The 21,358-nt window shown below is 31.4% G+C and overlaps 3 protein-coding genes across 4 annotated transcripts; 1 reads left to right on the top strand and 2 right to left on the bottom strand.

Moving 5' to 3' along the window:
* Nucleotides 1-29: 29 nt before the first annotated feature.
* Nucleotides 30-3,589, bottom strand: GGH3 (gamma-glutamylhydrolase 3). Of its 2 annotated transcripts, NM_001247509.1 has the most exon segments (10): nucleotides 30-389; nucleotides 479-571; nucleotides 761-849; nucleotides 1,020-1,082; nucleotides 1,281-1,370; nucleotides 1,525-1,585; nucleotides 1,683-1,777; nucleotides 2,397-2,486; nucleotides 2,680-2,766; nucleotides 3,127-3,437. In NM_001247509.1, coding segments are annotated over 10 exon segments (1,014 nt in total). In that variant the 5' UTR covers nucleotides 3,418-3,437; the 3' UTR covers nucleotides 30-334.
* A 455-nt stretch (nucleotides 3,590-4,044) lies between these two features.
* On the bottom strand, nucleotides 4,045-8,433 carry GGH1 (gamma-glutamylhydrolase 1). The gene is given in 9 exon segments (NM_001247505.1): nucleotides 4,045-4,387; nucleotides 4,473-4,565; nucleotides 4,891-4,979; nucleotides 5,141-5,203; nucleotides 5,318-5,407; nucleotides 6,204-6,264; nucleotides 6,872-7,056; nucleotides 7,518-7,604; nucleotides 7,925-8,433. Coding segments are annotated over 9 exon segments (1,023 nt in total). The 5' UTR covers nucleotides 8,222-8,433; the 3' UTR covers nucleotides 4,045-4,329.
* An 8,911-nt stretch (nucleotides 8,434-17,344) lies between these two features.
* On the top strand, nucleotides 17,345-20,865 carry LOC101247043 (BES1/BZR1 homolog protein 4). Its single transcript, XM_004244239.5, has 3 exons — nucleotides 17,345-17,810; nucleotides 19,558-20,285; nucleotides 20,437-20,865. The coding sequence occupies exons 1-3, from the start codon at nucleotides 17,595-17,597 to the stop codon at nucleotides 20,438-20,440; spliced, it is 948 nt and encodes a 315-aa protein (XP_004244287.1). The 5' UTR covers nucleotides 17,345-17,594; the 3' UTR covers nucleotides 20,441-20,865.
* The last annotated feature ends 493 nt before the right edge of the window (nucleotides 20,866-21,358 follow it).

The following is a 21,358-nucleotide window of genomic DNA, read 5'->3' as shown; positions in this document are numbered from 1 at the left end:
TCATACCATCGATTGCTTGAAGCATGAATAAGTTCAATGACAACTCGAAATATCTCTTCAATTACCTAATCATACCATCGATGGCTTGAAGCATGAATAAGTTCAATTACAACTCGAAATATCTCTTCAATTACCTAATCATACCATCGATTGCTTGAAGCATGAATAAGTTCAATGACAACTCGAAATATCTCTTCAATTACCTAATCATACCATCGATTGCTTGAAGCATGAATAAGTTCAATTACAACTCGAAATATCTCTTCAATTGCCTAATCATACCATCGCGGTTATTCTAATACTCTTACTTAGGTCATATGCATTTCCTCTGCATCTAAACAGAGTCCATAGCAGGACTGTTGAAAACGTAAACCTCATCGTAACCTTTCCTGCAAGACAAACAACATAAATACATCAAATTACTGAAAAAATTGAAGTGATTGCTTATTAGAAATGTAAAAAATGCAGAATTACCTACCCGATCTTTCCACTATAAGTTAGTTTATAATTGTAGATGAGATTGTCAAGTACTTTTTGAGCTTCTGGTTTATTAGAAGACTTTCTTGCTTCACTGCATTAATACATTAGAAGTGAAGGATTTCAACCATAAATACAATCGTCGAATGAATGAAAACACTAACAGTATCTGCAATTGTTAAACTAGAGTCTTCGTGAGTTTTACAACTCCAATTATCACTGGTTTCAGTTTTGGCTTTAGGTCACCCATTCTATTGAGTCGCCTCTGTACCATATGATTTACCTGACAAAATAGTTGGCAACAAGTTGAGTCACTTGAACAGCATCTTCAGAATGTGGGATTGCTGATGATCCCCATTCGAAAGCACTTTTCTGCGGTAATGTGAAAAATCAAACCAAATGAATTCAACAAGAAGAAAATTTAAACATATTGAGTCGGGTATATGAATCCTCACGAGAAACTTTTTAAAGTGAGGATATTATACTACCCTTTTTTAACAACTTTACTTGTACAATAGAATAAGAAGAAATCATCATTGTACCTCTGGGTGCCACTGTAAAGCAGTTATGGGATAGTTCTCTGCTTTAAGAGTAGAGACATAGACCTGATTCATTGATTAAGAAAATTAGATCATTCATCGTAACAATAACATATCCAGTATAATCTCACAAAGTGGGATCTGACGGAGGGTAGAGTGTACACTGACTTACTCCTACCTCAGATGTAGAGAGACTGTTTCCGATAAACTCTCAGTACTTCGATATGTGCAAGACAATTGGAGTAAGAAAATAGACTAATGTACCTTGTTGCGTGTGTCCGTGCTAGTAGTCAACATAATGAAAAAGCTAGATAGATCATCATTTGCTTGAAATTTTTCTGGTGATAAACCATACTGTTGCATGAGGGGAACAAAAGTAAATCAAAATATTTAATTTCCTGTTATCTGTGCTGGTGAGAGGTGGCACGTGCAAGCTAACCCGAACACCAGAATTATCAAAACAAATTGAGTGCTAAAGATGTACAAACATAATTTTCAAAGGACTCACCTTATGACTTTGTAGCACAAGACATTCTTTACTCAACTTCTTTACTAATGTAGGTGGGAACCTGCATAAAACATATTAATTTGTAATTAAAAATTGGTCATTGATATTAGTCTTGTAATTAGTTTGGTGATTAATTAATAGAAGATGATCATTAATACCTCCCAAATATTGTATCTTCAATATTTACAGTTTCCACAAAATGAAGTTTGGTTGCCTGATTTGATACACTGAATTTCTCAAGAATGTTGTTGTCCTGTTACAAAGGAAAAAAAAAATTGGAAACAGCAAAATATAAGAACTACTGAGCAGTCCGGTGAACTAAAGCTTCCGTTATGGAGAGGTCCAGGGAAAGCTCAGACAGAAGCGAAGCCATAATTTGAATACTTCAGGTGCACCAAATATGATCTCTAATCCAAATTTAAAATAAAAATAATGAATTTAGCGCTCTAACTACATTAGAACTCCGAGTAGTTCGTCTACCTTGCTTCTCATGGATGCACTTTAAATGATATCCTAGTTTCTATCTAGATATACATATATACACACAATTTTTTCCGAAATTAACGAATGTACATGTACCCCACTAGTAAAAGTGGGTCCGCCTCTGGCCCGGACCACAAGGGTCTATTATACACAACCTTTTACATGTCAATAACTTTACTAGTTACTAAGGCTCCAGTTCTGTATAAACTATTGAATACTTAAAAAAGTCCTAATAAAAAGATGTAACAAAATTATTATGTTTGAAAGGTTTATATAGTGACCCAATGTACACCATAGTAAGGAACAACGATTAGTGTTTTTACGTTTATATTCACTCACGAATATTCTTAACAAAATTTCTGATATCGCTACGTGTATTCATCAATAACCTTGGATACGATCATCATCAAAAGCTCAAATCCATGGTTGATGGCAAGGAGAGGGAAATGTTCTCCGGCATCATTCTTCTCCAAAACTTTCTGCAAGTATATCACCAAATGATAATATATTTCAAAAAATTAAAACCAGACAAATATTATATATTACGAGCATTTAGTTGATAACATAGTAAATGATAGTAACTCATTTGTATATGTTTATAACACGTTATATTACAGTGATCATGTAAAACGTCGTATATTGTTAATGTATATAACTTAAGTTCGTAGTTACCCCAAAAATTGCTTTGATAGTCTCAAAATAGTGTCCTTTCTTAGCCCACCCTCCTGGGAAAATCACTCCATTTACTAGGTTGAGTTTCTGCAAATAAAATCCATGTTAGCAAGTAATAAAGATTGTTTAAAAAACTTACTTATATATGTATTTACACCAAATCAATATGTATTTTTGTTATGAGTAAGTAATAAATGTGATAACCACAAAAAAGAAAAAAAACAAGAAATTAGCGACTAACAAAATTTCATAGCTAAACAACAAAAATTCCATGCTAATTCTAGTTAGATAAGGATTAGCGATGGATTATATGAACAATCCAATTAGCTAGGAGCTATTTCACAACGGTTATTGATAAATTTCATAGCTAATTTCATATTTTCTAGACCATTAAATATACTATATTGTAAAAGGTTTTAAATAAAGGAGGCAAATAAAGTGGCATACTTGATTGAGAAGTTGAGGTGAATCATCAAAAAGAAGTGGAATGACCCTAGCACCCCCTGATTCAACTAACTTCACATACGAAGCAGCAATGTAGGACACTCCGGTCGAATTATTTATTCGACCGGAGTCTCCGTCACCGGGATGACTGATAATCCCGATGACTGGCCGGTAATTAAGGTTATGGTCAGGCAAAGGACAGCCGGCGGGGACAAACAGCTCCGCCGACTCAATGGTGGTAACCACCAGGAAGAGAGAGAGGGTGAGAAGGGAAATGAGGAAGTAGTTAGACATTTTTTTTAAAAAAAATAGATGATGATTGGGGTGCTCTTGTTGAGCTTTTATAGAAGAACTACTACTCATATTGCATAATATTCCCTTATTAGTCCGTTTCAAAGAGAATCACATATTCTCGAGTCAAAAATATTTTAAGTTAGACCTTCTGTTTTTACTATTAATGGTATGTTATATTTAATATTACCAAGTCTCAAACATTTTATAGCCACATGGATGTTAAGAATTGTTTATTAGATTTGTGCATAATCAGATAACTGAGATAAACTCGTTCTAAAATTGATTATCGAAATTAGTTATCATTTATCCCTAATACCAAACGAGTTTTAAAGTCATGCATGGTAGCAGTTGGAGGGAGGTAGTTGTAATAATTGAAAGTGATCATATGTCCATACAAAGGAAGCTGCACTCGTACTCACAGTTCATGATTGCTCATGCTACTAGTTACCTGTCATACAAGATTAAAAATTTACTCGCATTGGATGTTTACGTCAAAACAATACATTTTTTTCATACATTGAGGACCATTTCATATATATACAAGACTAAAATAGTCCAAACCTTATACAATATAAGGACTATTATGGTCATTTTCTCTGTTTAATTTCATGCATAATATCTAAAATAACTTTGGCAAGACACTGTATTTATGTTTAAAAAAAATTCACTTAATATACATAATCTCCATTAAGCTAAAAGGCTTGTGGTCCAGAACGGATAAGCTTAAAATCATGGATCCACCTCTAACAAATACGATACAACTAGTTTTACCTCCCTCCCCATTTGGTTGTGAGGACTGTATCCGGAGATTGAATGCCAGTTGCAACGCGGTTTACATCACACACTAACTTCATATGCATCGTAATTAGATTGTGCAGTTGTTATTGCTCAATTGAACTGCTGTTTTTTCCTCTACATAGAGCTCGAGGAAGAATGTGGAATGAAGAGATAAACTTCATCATAACCCTTCCTACAGAACAAGAAACAAAAAAGAACTAAGTTTCCGAAAATCAATGCCTAATTTTCAACCAACCTGAAATTGCTGTGTGACTTACCCTGCCTTCCCACCATAAGTGGGATTGTTATTGTATATGAGACTATCAAGCACTTCTCGCGCCACTGGCTTGTTAGAAGATTTTCTAGCTTCACTGCAATTTAAAATTAAGAAATAAAACACAAGACTAGAAGCATAACAGTGATCACAATATGCAGAAGTAAAACAACAATTCTTGAAAAGCATGCTCGAGGAATAAGAATTCAACTCAATTATTTCACTTTTTACTTTATCCAAAAGAAAATGTAGCCTGCAAATCTGAAGTATAAATGAATCTAGTGCCAAAACGGAATCACTCAATCTGAAATTACCTATTACAAAAGCATCAGTTTTATTAACATTTTTTATCTGTCAGCTCTATTCGATATTTCGTTTTGCACTTGAGCTCCTCCTTGGACGGAAAAGCAAAAAGAGTATACCTTATAAAATAGTTGGCAACATGTGTAGTGACTTGAATTGCATCTTCAGAATGTGGAATCCTTGATGAACCCCATTCGAAAGCATTTTTCTATATGCAACAAAAATATTTAAATTAGTCTTGTGCTAGCATTAAGATGAGCTATTCTATCCAAGGATAACAGTCATATCTCACATTGTTATATCTAATAACTACTAAACACTGAATGTTCAAGACAAATGTAAATCCTAAGTCGTAAACCAAAGATATACCTCTGGATGCCATTGGAAAGCAGCTATAGGATAGCGTTGTGCTTGAATAGTAGAGACATAGACCTGAATTAGTCAAAACAGTGTAGTTCAAACTAGAGTCTCGACTAGATTTCATACCAATTGGAAACATTGGCAGAAATATTCCAATGAAGAAAGGTGGTTAAATTCAACATATACCTTGTTGTTTTCATCTGTACTAGTAGTCAATACCCTGAAAAAGCTACTCAAATCTTTATTCGCTTGAAATCTTTCTGGTGATATACCAAACTGTTGCATTAATAAAGAAACATGCAATTAATCAACATAACAGCATATTTAAGTTTTAACGTGTAAGGCTGAAAGCAAACACAAATAAGATGAGACTGAAAGACAAGTGCAGTATCTAGCCTGCTTAAAAGTATTATTGTACTCCCTCTGTTCACTTTTAGTTGTCCACTATTCCAAAGATCGATTTTCTTTACTTGTCACTTTTAATATATCAAGAAAAGACAATTATTGTTTCCATGTTTTACCCTTAACATTAGTTACTTATTCCCTAATTCGTTTTTCAAGACCTAATACTAAAGATCAATTAATAGGGGTAGTATGGTAAATAGTCATATCAATAATTGTTTTCTTAATGGGAGTGCGAAGTTCAAACGTGATACGTTAAAGTGAAAGGAGGGAGTAAAGATTAACATGAATCATTCATCTGAAGGAGTTGTCTCTCCCGTATTACATGTTCGCAGGGACATACTACGGACTGATCTCTAGTTGACAGTTTATGAACAATGCAATATTCATGGATAAATATGAACACCTTGTCGAAACAAGCTGAAACAGAACTGTGGGCAGTAACTCAGAGACCACACTCGAATGTTGGACGATGCAAATTTAAAACTCAAAACTGATATACAGCCTTACTAGATGTAGTATCCTAAAAGATTTAGGACATTCTTCAAGAGTTACCAATGAGCAACTTCAATCTCCACCGGACAAAAGAAAACGTGTTGTAAACCTTGTAATGATCACAATTAAGCTAGAAAACAGTAGTGCTACACAAGGACAATTTTTTGAAACTTACATGATGATTTTGCATCACAAGGCAATCTATACTCATCTTCTTTAGCAACACGGGGGGAAATCTGCAGAGGAGTTGATAGCAAGTTGTATATCAGCAAATAAGAATTATCACTGAAATCTGACCGATTGACAATCTATTAGTGCTCATTCAATAATAATATAGAGTTGAGCATGCTATCAGGTCAAATGCTCAATAGGCTTTCTAAAGTATGGGAAGGCAATGTATAATGGACAATCCTTTTCCGCTATGTCATCATCATTACGAAAATACAGCTCATTTACACATAGCAAGGGCAAGAGAATAAAGTGATGCTTCTTGCAGATCACATAAAGGCCGGGCTTTGTTCTTGAGTATTCCAAATAATATTAGGCTCTCCATTCATGTGCTTCTTATGATTTCTTGAACGGAGAGATCCATAATTACCAACTATGATACATGAAAAATATCACGGGAGCCTTACAATTTTCTATTACTGTTTTTCTATCAATGTACACTTAAATTTACCATAATGAACAATCGTTATAGTTACCTTTTCAGAACCTTAAAATAAGGTAATCTGGCTTTTTTCCTACGTGAAATAAAAATGGAGAAGGAAGAGGAAAGGAGAAAATTGGAAGAGATGGAACAAAAAGAAGGCGAATACATAAATGAGCAGAATAAGCATATACCTTCCGAATATTGTTCCTTCAATATTTACATTTTCCACAAACTGTACTGTAGATGCCTGGCTCGCTGCACTGAATTCCTCAAGAATATTGTTGTCATTGGTGATGATCATCGTTAAAAGTTCATACCCCAAGCAGATTGCAAGTAAAGGAAAGTGTTCACCAGCATCGTTCTTCTCCAAAACTTTCTGCGAGTATCAAGTAAGCATTTAAAATTCACACAACAATTTTTTTCATCAATAAACATCTTTGCTGTGTTGTTGTAGTATTGCTCCTATAGTTTCTTGTCCTTCGATTTTTGTTACTATCTATTGTTTCTTGAACTTCGACTACCATATTATTTTGTCTTAGTTATTGTTTTGTTACTATCTGTTTTGTTTTTTTTACTATATGCTATTTCTTGTGTTTTTATTACTTCATTTTCTAGACTGTTTTCGACTATTTTTCCCCTATCGAAAACATCATCGCTACATCTGAGGTAGGGGTAAAGCTTGTGTAGACTCTTCCCTATCAGACTCGCACTGGATGTGTTAGTTATTTGTTGTAAACATCTTTGCTATCCTTTAACAATAAAAATATCCTTTAAAATAGATGATGCAATTCAAAGTGAAAAAAGAGTTATATAGGTGTAAGCAAAGTAGATAATCACCTGGAAAATTCCTTTAATAACATCAAAATATAGACCATCTTTGGCCCAACCTCCAGTGAAGATAATGCCATTTACTAGATTAAGCTTCTGCAAAAACAAATTCAATAAACAAATGTCAAACAATCCATGCTATAATACCTTTGTGACTATTGAAGCTCTCTGAGTACTGACTGACTGATTCAATTAGCTAAGCATTTGGCCATAGATTTTTGAAACTTGAAAAACTGAGTAAATTTCACGAACAAACAATGTTTCCGACTATTTAAAAAAAAAAACTACTCAAAATCTATGGTCAACGGAGCTTAAATTCGAGATATACAATAATCATACTTCCAGCATAATTTGCACCGACAAAAATTACAAAGAATAAAAAATATTTGTTAATCAAAATATTGATTTTTACATACCTGATTGAGAACTTGGGGAGGCTCAGTGTACATAAGGGGAATGACTCTAGCACCAGCCATTTCAGCAAATTTAACATAGGAAGCTGCAATATAAGAGACATTAGTGGCGTTGCTGAGTCGGCCGGTGGCGCCATCGCCGGGATGACTCACAATTCCGATGATCGGCCGGTAATTAAGTGCAGGGTCCGGCACAGGACAACTCGACGGTAGAGTTAGGTCGGAATTAAAGAGTTGGGTTTCTGCAGTAGCAATCCCACATAAAAGAAGGAGAAATGAAATCGAAAGGTAGTTTCCCATATTATTTTTGAAAATTCATTTTTCATCGTAACTTATATCTGAGTACTGAACTAGTAAAGATCGAATCGCACATCAAAATGTTGTTATCTTTTAATTTAAACGATATATTTTGAATTTTAAATATAAAAATAATTTTATATAGGATCATGTTTGACTTGGAACAAACTCAAACTAATACTAATATTGACCCTAAGATGAAAAATTAAAAATTGATGTATCCCATTGCAAACACTAAATTTACACCAAATAAGCGTGGGAATAATTCACTTCTGACATTGATAACTCTCAAACTATAACATAACAAAATGGATTGTGAAACTGCTCTATTATTAATTAAAATCTCAAATTCGAGCCTAAATATAAAGAATTTCATATTTGAAACATAACTCGATTCTATCACGCACCGATCTGAATTTATAAAAGAAAACACATGAACAACATTCTAAAAATAATAGTCTAACTGAAATAAACACTAGCAATAAAGAATAATATTATCTTATTGCAAACAATTTTTAGATATTTTGGGAGGCTAGAACTTCCCAAAAAAGTGGATAGAGATTGAAGCGAAGGCCCAAGGTTGAAGCCCATGAAGGAAGTCCATTAAAGGGATGAATAAAACTTTAAGTTTTCTGAGTAAGTCGAAATAAATTTGATTTCTAAACGTATTTGGTGATAAAGACATTCATATTTTATTTTTTTACGAAATAATTTTGTTCACATTTACTTGAAAAATATTATTTTATCATAAAAATTTGAAAGATGAATTTCAAGTTTAGAAAACTCTCTTTTGCAACTCACTTTTATTGAATTATTAAATATATATTTCCTTTTATTTTATAATTTTGCCTCGTCAAATTTAAATTTTATGATACGGCATGTGCTTTTACGACAAGTGTGCCTCAAAAATTAAATAAACATTGAAGTTATTGAATTTAGTAGGTATGTTTGGAAAGACCTACTAGCAAACATATATATTCCTTCGGTTCGATTTTACTTGTCCATAATATGCTTTCCACTTTCATTAAATAATAACAAAATAAAATACATATCATAATATTTATATTAATTTCTGTATAATCGTAAAAATGTGAAAAATAATTATTGAAGAGTGAGTAGTTAATATTAAGGTAAAACATAACTAAAAAAAGAATTGAATTTTTTTAAAAAAACTAAAATATATAAATAAAATAAGTGGTTGTTCGTAACAATTTTTAAAGTGACAGAAAATAAATTAATAATCACAAAAAATATAAAGAAACATAATTTTATTCATCAAAATTGCAGGTACAATTATATTCTTCCTTGATTCTTCTCTCATAAGATTTATCCACTGTTAGTAGCGTATTCTCGAACTGGGAAGATTTAGATTTGACCTCTATATGAATATTTCGTCAATTTGCAGCATATTCGAGATCTTGATCTCTATATGAAATTTTCAAGACGTGTTTTAAGTGAATTTAGTGTCGTTTTATATATAGGTATAAACTAGGATTTAGGGTTGAATAACATCTAAGAATTCTAGTTTAATCTGAACACCCATTTTTCTAGAATTCCAATTTGAATTGAATTTATTTTGTAGAGTCTCACAAAATTTCAATGTCTACGATAACCATGTGAGCGTTTAGAAGAAAAATGGTGAACTCTTTTGGCTCTGAACTCGATTATAGAGAGTAACTTTGTATGCATTGGAGTCAGTGCCTTGCCAGTTGGTGGTACCACCTTGTTTGAATTGGAAGTTTTCTGTCAGCCAGTTGCTGAAGGGATGTTTTCATTCAATTTACTAATCCTATCATCTGGTCCTAAAAGAATTTGTGTATACATGAAATGACTCTATTTACAATGATTTTTTTTTATTTATGTGTCATTTTAACAAAGCAAACTAATTAAAGTTTTATATATGGGGGCTTATTTAGCATATATAATGTGAATTTTCTTGAACTCATTATTTTTTACGCAAATTTTGTATTTAAATTTATTAAATATGTAAGAAGACGATTTTGGAACGATTCCAATTAGTAGAGTATATTGTTGAATAAAGTGTATTTTTCTATGTTTTGAAACAAATGTTGTCATGTTTCATAATTAAGCAAAACCACCTTTTAGTTAGTACCAAATTTACCCATGAAAATGTGAATCATTCAACTCGCATGAAATTTATCCATGAAAATTGATTTTACGTTTTCTATATAATATTCGTTGTTCGATATTCATGTTGAATCTGAGCACAACTAATCCAAATTCACACATTACATGGTCCATTTCTATAGACAACACCCCAAACAAGATTTTTTTTTGGCTCCAAATATACAACCCCAACAAATTGCCTCTTTACAACATTCATTGATGTGTATATTAACCCTCTCTTGAGTAATACACATGTGATGTTTAGTTTGAACTTCGAAATGCACTTTTTGAATCACCTTTTTTTTTCACTTTCATCTACCATTTTGATGAAAAAAATAGTATATGATTGATTGAATATGGTAGTGGAGAACATGACTAGGTGAGAAATGAAGAAAAGATAATAGTGTATGATTGAATTGTGAGAGTGCAAGAACCCCACACAAAGGGTGATGATAAATGATCTAACAAAAAGTAATGAATGATTGAAAGGGAAAGTGGAGACCACTAAGGTGTTATGAATGGACATAAAGACATTGATGGGGTTTGCTTTGCCTTTTACACTTTGACCAATTGCCTTTTTCCATCTTATGAAAAATTTTAAGTGTGGATTTATAAATTTAGTTTATTCAAAAAAATGATAATAATATGTGATACAAAATGTATTGATTAGTTATCTTTCTATTTTTAACTAAGAAAGGAAGATTTCATTCCAATTCTATTTCCATTGCTTTACTATTTGTTAGTGTCATTATTCAAGTTGTTTATATGGCAATACAAATCATTTGTTGCAAATTCCATTCATGAGCCTATATTAGCATAAAATGAGACTTGTTTCAACGAATTTATAGCTTTTGACTTACCATAAATTATAAATTGAGAATCTTAATTTGTATTCTCTCTGTCCAGTTTTATTAGTCATGTTATATTTTTTTAAAGTTAATTTGACTAATTTTTAAAGTTAAATTAGATTATATTAATTTGATACAAACAAAAAATTTAATTATTCAAAAACTAAATGAAAAGTGCTATAAATTACAATTTTTTTGCGCATCGGTATGATGAGAAAATATATCTTAAAATGTTAATCAAGATTTTTATTGTTTAACTCTAAAAATAAAAACTATGACAATTAATTATAAACGAAGAGAGTAATATTTAGCTTATTTTTATTGTTTTAATTTAAAATAAGCATTTCAAATTAATTATTTTATTTTATCTAAACCCATATGCTTAGCAAAATTCTTAAGTGATCAAATAATTATTGCTTCTTGGCCCTTCCTTGGCTAAGAGACAAAATTAAATAAAATTTTGAATTCTAAATTGTGAAATTAAATTAATATATATTAAGTTAAAAAAAAATACAACAACATTAGAATTATTGGGTTGTGTGGAAAGTAATGTGCTCCACCCAACAAATATGACTTTGTGATACTATGTTTTATTTGATGTTGGCTCAAGCTTTTTCGTCTTGGCATTTTCTTGATGTGTATGATTACATTGGGCTGTATTATCATCATTTAGTGTGTAATATTAGTGGATCAGCAAACTTAATTTTCAAAACAAAAGCAAATTAAATTGCTTTGCCTTGTTGGTGGCAGGCAGATCATCTGCAATGACAGCCTACTTCTCTTTATTTTGTTCCTCGTAAATTCATCGGCATAGTCAAAATTTAAAATTTAAAAATTTGAAATTCTAATAATAAATATATTCAGTGAATTGAATCAAAATTATTTGGTTCAATCAAATTAGTAACCAACTCGATGGATTCACCCTAACTCCAATAATATGTGACAGCTAGCCTCACTTATTTTGTGATAAAATGAAAAATTTAACCAAAAATATATAAAATTAAATATAATTATCGTTTAGCCTTCATATATTATAATATTTTTTGAATAAAGAGTGTCCACCGAATCATCCTTCGACTAATGTGTCTTTGCCTATGTCGGCCCCCTACACTCCTCCTTGGTCCAACATCATAGCAGAGCTCTATGGCCCCAATTTTTAGTCTTACAGCTAACTAGAATGTTGGTTTTTATATTATTCTTCTTAGTGGCAAAAATCATAAAATACCACTTAAAACAATTCAAAATAAAAATAAGTATATTACTATAACTAGAAATTTTTTTTTTATGTCAAGCAAATTTAACTATATATATATATATATTACTTTTATCCTACAATATATGCGATAAATGTAAATAAATATCATGATAAATTTTCCTTAACAAAAGAAGTATAGTAATTATTATTTTTTTCTGTTTTATATTCTATGTTTCAAGTTTATATTGAAACTCTGATTATATTTGAATTATGCATTTCAGAACTTAATCTGGAATATCGCTTTTAATAAAGATTTTTTCATATCCAAAATTCGAATAGAAAATTTGTGTTGTAATCAAATATAGAAATAATCTTTTAACCTAGTACCACTACTTAAGTTTTATTAGATGAGCACACAATTTGTGTCTTTCTTGTATTTGCTTTTTCTTTGGTACAACTATATTTATTTATTTATAGTGATGAGTGAATTGATTAGAAAAAAAAAAGGGAAATAATATTTTGTATTTTGTTGACTATTGATGTGTATGTATATGGTATGGTACTTTTATCACAAGGAGATCACGTGAAAGTTGCAGAATTCATCGACTCCTCTCGCGTGCTGTGTGACCCCAACCTTGTTAGGGGGCCACTTACCATGGCTAAAATTGTTAGAAAACCTTTTATTATTATTATTTTATTGTTGACTCACCTAGCACGTGCGCCGAACTCTGTCACGTGTAAAATATTCTCCCTTCTTTTAATTCCATTTTCCATTTTTTATATTCATAACAAGATATTTTCCTCTTATATATATCATCAATAGGATCTTTTATATAGCCTTTTATATATATATAAAGAGCATGATGTAATATAAATAAGTTCACACTAATTCGTTAATTCGAAATGTAAATTTTGAAAAATCTTCCGTAGCAAGTATACGTCTAAGAAAAAATTATTTAATTACATAATTGTATTTTTTATCATTTAAAAACATTAAAATTTATCGGTGATCAGGTGAAGTTGGCACTAATATGCAGTTAGACATCTCAAATTGAGTTTTGTTCATTTTAGATGTCTCATGTCATGCTTTGCTATGTTAATTTGACACTTTTTGCTGAGATGACATTGTACGTGTGCTGCACTCACTTGACGCGCGTGAGAGCCTCATTTTATCAAATTTTATTTATTTTTTCTTCTTCTTCTTCTTCCCCAATTTTTGCCTACCATTTTTCAAGCTTAAACTTTTTTCATGGTGAAATAAATTTGATGATGCCACGAACAAAAATGGCAAGGATAATATTTTAAATTATCAATTCTATATTCACAACAAATAATTTTAGCGTTCTAATCCATTTGTATGTGTTCTCACATCATAATCACAAAAAAGATCAGATTGAGACACCATATTTATATACTAAAGCAGCAATTTTTTATTTGCAATGATTCAGAAATTCAGTCGAAAAAACTTCCAAAAAGGTCAAACTAATGCATTATCACATTCACCAAATGAAACTTTTAAATATCAATCTACCACAAAAAACGTTCTTATCTCACGACATTAACAAAATGACGAAAATAAACAAAAAAGCCTTCTTCTTAAGACACATTTGGTTGGGGGAAGGTCGGAGGTGGTGTGGGTAGAGAAGACAATCTTGGTGAGTGAGATGGGGTGGGTGGGATAATGGAGAAGACAATATAGGGTGGAGGGTTGGAATGATTTTGTTAAAATTAAAAGTGATTAATTTTTTTAAAAATTTTTTAGTTTAACAAATGTCACATGTCAATGATTCATTGGTAGGCTTTTTTAACTAAAAAAAAATCATCATTTAATTATTTTTTATATATATATGTCACTTATTATTATTTAATTCGTCACCATCGAGTGTGCTACACACACCTTACAGATTTGACAGATTGTCAAAAAAAGTGTTTGAATGACAGTTGAAAATGTTATGAGGTGTCTAAGATGAACAAAACCTAGTTAAGACTTCTAAATGAAAATTGATGTCAAGTTAAGGTGGCTACCGATTGGTTAGCCCTTTGAAAACAATTACAATTTTTTTATGATGTATCGATTGGCTACATCATTTTATGCGATGTATAAAACATTGAGTGATATATCTAAAATAAGATGTGATTTATTATGATGTTGAGGGATGTATTCAAACACGGTAAGTGTTGTATCAGGAAGTTTTGAGATGTATAAGGATTTCACAAAATTTACAGAATTTATGTAATTTGAAAAAAAAGGAATATAATGTAATTAGCTACTAACACTATAAGATTCGTGCAAAATCTACTTAAATTAAGGATTTTTCAATTTTCCTTTTTCACGACGTAGGGGATTAGTTAAAAATAGGGACATCAAATGAGCTGGTTGAGTTGAATTAATAATATTAAAATGAGTTGAAATAGAAGTTGGATGAGTTCCGATTTGCTCAAGTTTATTTTGGGCTCAAATGAGTTGGACTCAAACACGCTTAAAAAAGGTTCGGGTCTTAACCCCCACCCCCAATATGACCCGTTTATTCTGCATAATTTTAATATATTGTTATTTAAGTTTTATAATCATAATTTAAATTTTAACTCATGAAATTTTTTTAAAAAGTAAATTACAAATAATAAATTATTCTAAAAGATATAAAATCATAGAATAATTCATACCTTTAATATAGAAACATCTATTACATCAATGAAAATAAAGAATCTTAAAACGAGTCAAAATTAAAAATTAAATTAAGCTTAATTAAAAATTCTTTTGAAATAAAGTAAAACTTAAATAAATTATAGTTGAACAATAATCAAATTATCTTATCAAATTTTTAAAATTTTGAACTAATTGAACGGGTTACTTCGTCTTTTTTTACCCCTCCAATTAGAAGGAAATGTTGGAGTTCTTTGGCACGTGACATGGTTGCGTGATTCGTAATCAGCATGTCACGCTTCGCTGCAAGTGGCCCCCTCTAAATCCTAATCCACTTTTACTTATGCTTATTTTTTGGTTTTATTTTTAAAATTAGTATCACTAGCTTATAACTATATTAATTATATTACTGAAGATAACATTTATTTATTGAATGACAATGAAACCTCTAACAAACACATAAACCAACGTATTGATTTTTGACAAACGAAGAGGACAAATATGATGAAGATCTGATTATTTAAAAAAATGTGTTTAAAAATATAAAATTTCTTCTCTCAATAAATTTAAGTAGTACTATTTTTAATAGATTATAAATCTTTTTAGTCGTTCAATTTATTAATAAACAACTTATAAATACGATGATGATGAAAATTCGGCATAATTACGTAAACTTTAATTCCAATTTAGGAAGATTTAATAGTCTTAGATTAAGTAGAAACCATGAATATCCTTAATACTCCGTACAAATGACATTAATTAATCTTGTCAATTTTATACTCTAATACAATGAAATAAATAAACTACATTATTGCTTTTAATGGCTGATCTAATAATAGTACTAAGATAGATTCATTTAATGAAATCATTAAATATATGGAGAGTGATAGGAATGTTCTTTACTTCAAACTAAGAAGAAAATATCTATTTTATGTAACTAGATGAGGTTTCTTGGTAGTTTGCCTTTTTAAAATACATTATTAGGCTTATTTAACGTGCGATATAAGATATAATAATTTTAAAATAAAATGAAAGATTATTTTATTTTATGATTGGTTAAAGGTATTAAATAGTAATTAGATTAATTATGAAATAAAATTTTTCATTATATATATAATAAAATAACTTATCACGAAATTATTTATACATAGATATTCTTATATTTTTTTGGGAATGAACTTTATTTGAACCACAAGAACTTACTAATATTTGCACTTATGGTGTGATCCTATAATATTTGAAGGTCAATTTTTTTAAAATTAATTGAAAAACGTATAGTCAATCTATACACTAAGGTAATGGAAGGTAATTTCTTAAAATTTGATAAAGAAAAATTCAAACTAATATTTAAAGGTAAATTTTTAAACTTTGATTCAAAAATTTACAGACAAACTAATCTTTGAACATAAACTTTTCAAATCTAATCAAAATCTATGATATTTAAAAATAAAATTTAAAAAAGTTTGATTTGAATATCTATAGTCAAATTAATATTCGAAGGTAATTTTTTAAAATTTGAACAAAAATCTACTATCAAACTAATATTTGAAGGTGATTTTGTAAATTTTGATTGAAGATCTATAGTTAGATTAATATTTGAAGGTAAATTTTAAAGTTTAATTATAAAAAATCTATAGTCAACTAATTTTGAAAGATAATTTTTAAAATTTAACAAAAAAAAATCTATTGTCAAACCTACATTTGAAGGTGAAATTTTAAATCTAATACAAAAATCTAGTTAAACATGAATATTCAATTTTTTTTAAAAAAATTTAACTCAAAATTTATGGTCAAATACTATTTTTTCAAAATAAACTAGCAAAGTAGCAATAGCTTTATTTTGTTGGAAGGTAATCAACTAAGGTGACTTTTTTTTTTGACATAATATATAATATATGTCATTTAGCTTGGCTTCAAATTACGTTTATGTCTTTCAACTTTGGATGTGTACAAGTAGATACTTAAACTTGTATAAAGTTGAATAAATAGACACACATGATAGCTACATATCATCCTACATGTCATTTTTTGTCACATATGGTGTCCAACATATATTTTGCCATGTAGGACTTATGTGTTTATTTATTTAAAAGTTGGATAGTTAAAGTGTCTATTTATGCATTATGAAAATTGGAGATCAAAGTTAGAATTTAAAGCCAAATTTAGGGTCCAATATATGTATTACGCATTTTTTTTCATGGAAAAATTTATAAGTATTGCTTTTTGTTATGTTCAGGGGCATTATTGTCAATTACTTCAGTTACGTCTGAACGTCATGAAATCCCCTGCTTCTTCTTTTTTTCCTTTTCCTCGTATTAAAGTGGGGACTCATCACTATTCCCATTTTCAGTGCTTCAATTATCCCACACTCTTTCATCAAATTTTCAACCATTTCTCTTTTCAATTATTCCTTTTCGATTGCGTTTCATCATTCATAAATTCATCTTTTACTGCCCATTTGTTGGTTCCACTTCTCAGAGTTTCCCCTGTTTCTGGATTTGTGTGTACGTTCATGCAGTTTGAGCACTACACGGCGTCGTTTTGCTAATCGCACCGATTAACATGACGTCGGGAACAAGGATGCCGACGTGGAAGGAGCGGGAGAATAATAAGAGGAGAGAACGACGGCGAAGAGCCATTGCAGCTAAAATATTCGCCGGATTAAGAATGTACGGTAACTATCAACTTCCTAAACACTGCGATAATAATGAAGTACTAAAAGCCCTCTGCAATGAAGCCGGATGGACAGTTGAGCCCGATGGCACCACCTACCGCAAGGTAAATTCCATAGAAGCATTTAATTTGTTGCAGTCGCATTAAATTTCATTTTTTTTCATATCACAACTATCAAATTGTTCACTTGAAAAAAATGTTGTTGGTTCTGTATTCAAAATATCCGTCGTCAGAACGAGTCTCGTGTTGCACGTTAGGTGGTTGTAATTTTGTGTAGCAAGAGTACAAGTAGCTTTGGTTAATGGATCGATTTTTATGCTAATTAAAGTAGCAGTACCGCAGTGTGTACTACGTACTGCAAAGCTTATCTGCAGCACTAGCAGGCGTTTGTTGAGATTTGCTGTTATAATACTTGCGTCATTATAAGATTTAGATTCTTCTTTTTTTCCTTTGCTTTAATCATCTCGCTACGTTAGAGTAAACAGATATCGTATAATCGATTTGTGCATATTTCAATTAATTTATTATTACTGACTACTACTAATTTTATCAAACAAACACAAAACACAAGCATTAGATAACTTCAGTCAGTTTTCGTCTTTTGCTCTATCGACGGCCCGAGCAAAGATTCCCAGTAAAACCTGTTCTCACCTGAAAAAGTGAGTTTGATATTTAGAAAGACAATAATACCCTTGCAATAATTTCACTAGACCTTTTGGTATTCACATGTCTGCCTTGAATTAGGGGTGGGTGTTTAAAAATGTAGGAGAAATGTACTTGCTTATGTTTCTTCTTTTCTGCTTTTCTTGTGGGCCAAATTAACATTTTTTGAGAACTTTTGAGTGACAAGGTGGGAGGGAGGTTGAGTTTTTCACCTTGCTTAAATGTGGAAAAAGAACCCTTTTTTCAGCTTTAGAAGTGAGTATTTCCTTCTTTATCACTTGCTGTTCTGATGAAAGGTTCTTTATTAGATAGCTGCATAATTTAGGGAGTGATCTAAAGGGTGTTCAACATTTCTTTATAGGGGCTCTGCCTATAATGTTTCTTTTTACCTTGTCTTATTACACATGCTTTTCCTTGTAATCAGTGAAATGATTTAATGAAATGCATCAACTAAAATGAGACCTAAGTAGGAGGCTATTAATTTATATTCAAAATATTCACCTGGTATTAAACTCAATTATGGGGAGTTAAGATAAAATGAGTCTTTTGTGTGAGAAAGGTAGACTTGCTATGTGGACTCAAAAAAAGAGAAAAAAACCTTTCAGGTTGTGATCCAAAATAGAAGTTTAGACAATTTGGTTTTTGTTTCTCACTTGGTGAACGTTGTGTGGTCTTCGATTTGTAGTTTGACTAATTCAAATTCGTGCTTGGAACTGGAAATCTTGCTTTGGGGTATAACACTTTCTACTCAGCGCCACTCCAATCTCCATTTCTATGATTCAAATTTGAGACATCTGATTAAAGATAAAATAATACTTACTTTTGGTGGTTTAGACAATTTTATTACATGATGGCAATGACTTTTGTCTTTTTGACAGTCTAAAGCTTATTAACCAGCACTAAGGATATCAAATGAGTAGTATGTTTTAGAACAAAAGTACCTTAAGTAATATGAAGATTTTTTAGAACAAAAGTACCTTCATTAATACGAAGAGTTTTAAAGCAGCAGAAATCTATAAATTGATAAGGCTGTTATTCACAAGAATTATGGGATTGGCAGGACAATTTGAATGGACAAAACTTGACTTTTTTATTTTTTCATAACAAAGATGTTAGTGCATATATAGTATGATAATGGCTATTGCAACACCTCATAAGTTCTCTTGAAATCCTTAATGAACATTGACAGGGCTGCAAACCAATGGAGAGATTGGACTTTTTAGGTGGTTCAACATCATTAAGTCCATGTTCATCTTACCAGCCAAGCCCCTTCACTTCCAACAACCCAAGCCCTGCTTCCTCTTCCTTTCCTAGTCCAGCTTCGTCCTCATACGCAGCAAACCTGAACATGGACGGAAAATCCCTCATCCCGTGGCTTAAAAACCTCTCCTCTGGATCATCGTCCGCTTCCTCCTCCAAACTTCCTAACTTTCACATCCATACTGGCTCCATCAGTGCTCCAGTGACTCCTCCTTTCAGCTCACCAACTGCCCGGACCCCTCGGATTAAAACAGATGCTGGCTGGGCTGGATTTCGTTACCCTTACCTTCCATCATCCACACCAGCTAGCCCTGGTCGTCAGAATTTCATTAATGCAGAATGTTTTGCTGGAATAAGTGGACCTCCTTCTCCAACATATAGTCTTGTTTCGCCAAATCCGTTTGGGTTCAAAATGGATGGTCTATCGCGTGGTGGATCTCGAATGTGCACTCCTGGACAGAGTGGTGCATGTTCACCTGCTATTGCTGCAGGATTAGATCATAATGCCGATGTTCCCATGGCTGAAGTGATGATCTCTGATGAGTTTGCATTCGGAAGCAACGTGGCAGGGATGGTGAAGCCGTGGGAAGGAGAGAGGATCCATGAGGACTGTGTTCCAGATGATCTTGAGCTTACTCTTGGGAGTTCAAAGACAAGGTATATTCATTCAGGTCGCCTAAAAGATAACTATATATGACGTCTACAAAACATTAACTACTCACACCACCATATGTTAATCAAATCCTTTTGTTCATTTTATTCTATCCTACTCTTTGGTTTTGTTTCTCATATACAATGCAATATGCAGATAAAACTTGGAAGTGTGCAAGCAAGCAGAATTGGCTCTTATTGATGTCAAGGTGCGACAGTCGACGGGGTTGTGTTAAAATGAACCAAAAGTCTTAGGCTTTTTCACTGGAGATCATGTTGTTATTATAGCATCCACCCCTTCCCATCTTCCAAATCAGTTGCTATATAATGGAAGAACAGTAATTCTATAATGTGAACTTCAAAAATTTGTAGCAAAATGTAAGTTGCAGAATTCAATTACTCCACATTATTTGAATGTTAGTTGAACTTGAGCAAAAAAGGCATATAACTACTGCAAGAAGTTGATTATGTCTATCTTTAAAACTACATTAGTATTTTGTTATACTTCAACACATTTAAAAAAATCTACGAAAAGGAAGTTGAGAAACTATTTGGTAGTATATGAAAAATCATTTTGGTGTAAAAACTATGCAATTTTGGGATTATTGTGGGAAAAAGTTAATATGATTTGTGGTCAATAATAGCATATAGGGAAAAGACGGAGGCCCCACTTGTTGGTCTCCAGAATATCTTTCTGAAGTTTGAAAATATAATTTTTGAAGATTTTTTTCAAGAAATTCAAAACGTGCTATAAACTTCATGTACAAAATAAACTTAAGTCTTAGTTTTAAATTCATTTTAAAAATAAATTTAGATTTATAAAGTTTATTATAAACTAAATGATAATTCTAATTTGAGTTATTATCAATTTATTGACGTTTCCATAACATATCTCAAGCCGTATAAAATTAACTACTATTAATTATTATGACTATTTTTCCAAATAAATACTTAGGTTACCATCATAGTATTATGCCATATAGCAAATTAATAGCCTAAAATAAATGGAATAGTTAGGGTTTGATTTAATTGTGCTCCATAGCAAACGTTAGCTAAAATTTGTCAGCGTCTCTCTCCCA

Source organism: Solanum lycopersicum, chromosome 7 (genome assembly GCF_036512215.1).
Source record: "Solanum lycopersicum chromosome 7, SLM_r2.1".
In the NCBI taxonomy this organism is placed as follows: domain Eukaryota; kingdom Viridiplantae; phylum Streptophyta; class Magnoliopsida; order Solanales; family Solanaceae; genus Solanum; species Solanum lycopersicum.
The sequence above is the reverse complement of the archived record's forward strand: the minus strand, read 5'-3'. Positions and strand labels throughout refer to the sequence as shown.

Coding starts and splice junctions, on each gene's coding strand:
- LOC101247043 (XM_004244239.5), top strand. CDS start 17,595: ATGACGTCGGGAACAAGGATGCCGACGTGGAAGGAGCGGGAGAATAAT. Junction 17,811..19,557: donor ATGGCACCACCTACCGCAAG/GTAAATTCCATA, acceptor GAACATTGACAG/GGCTGCAAACCAATGGAGAG.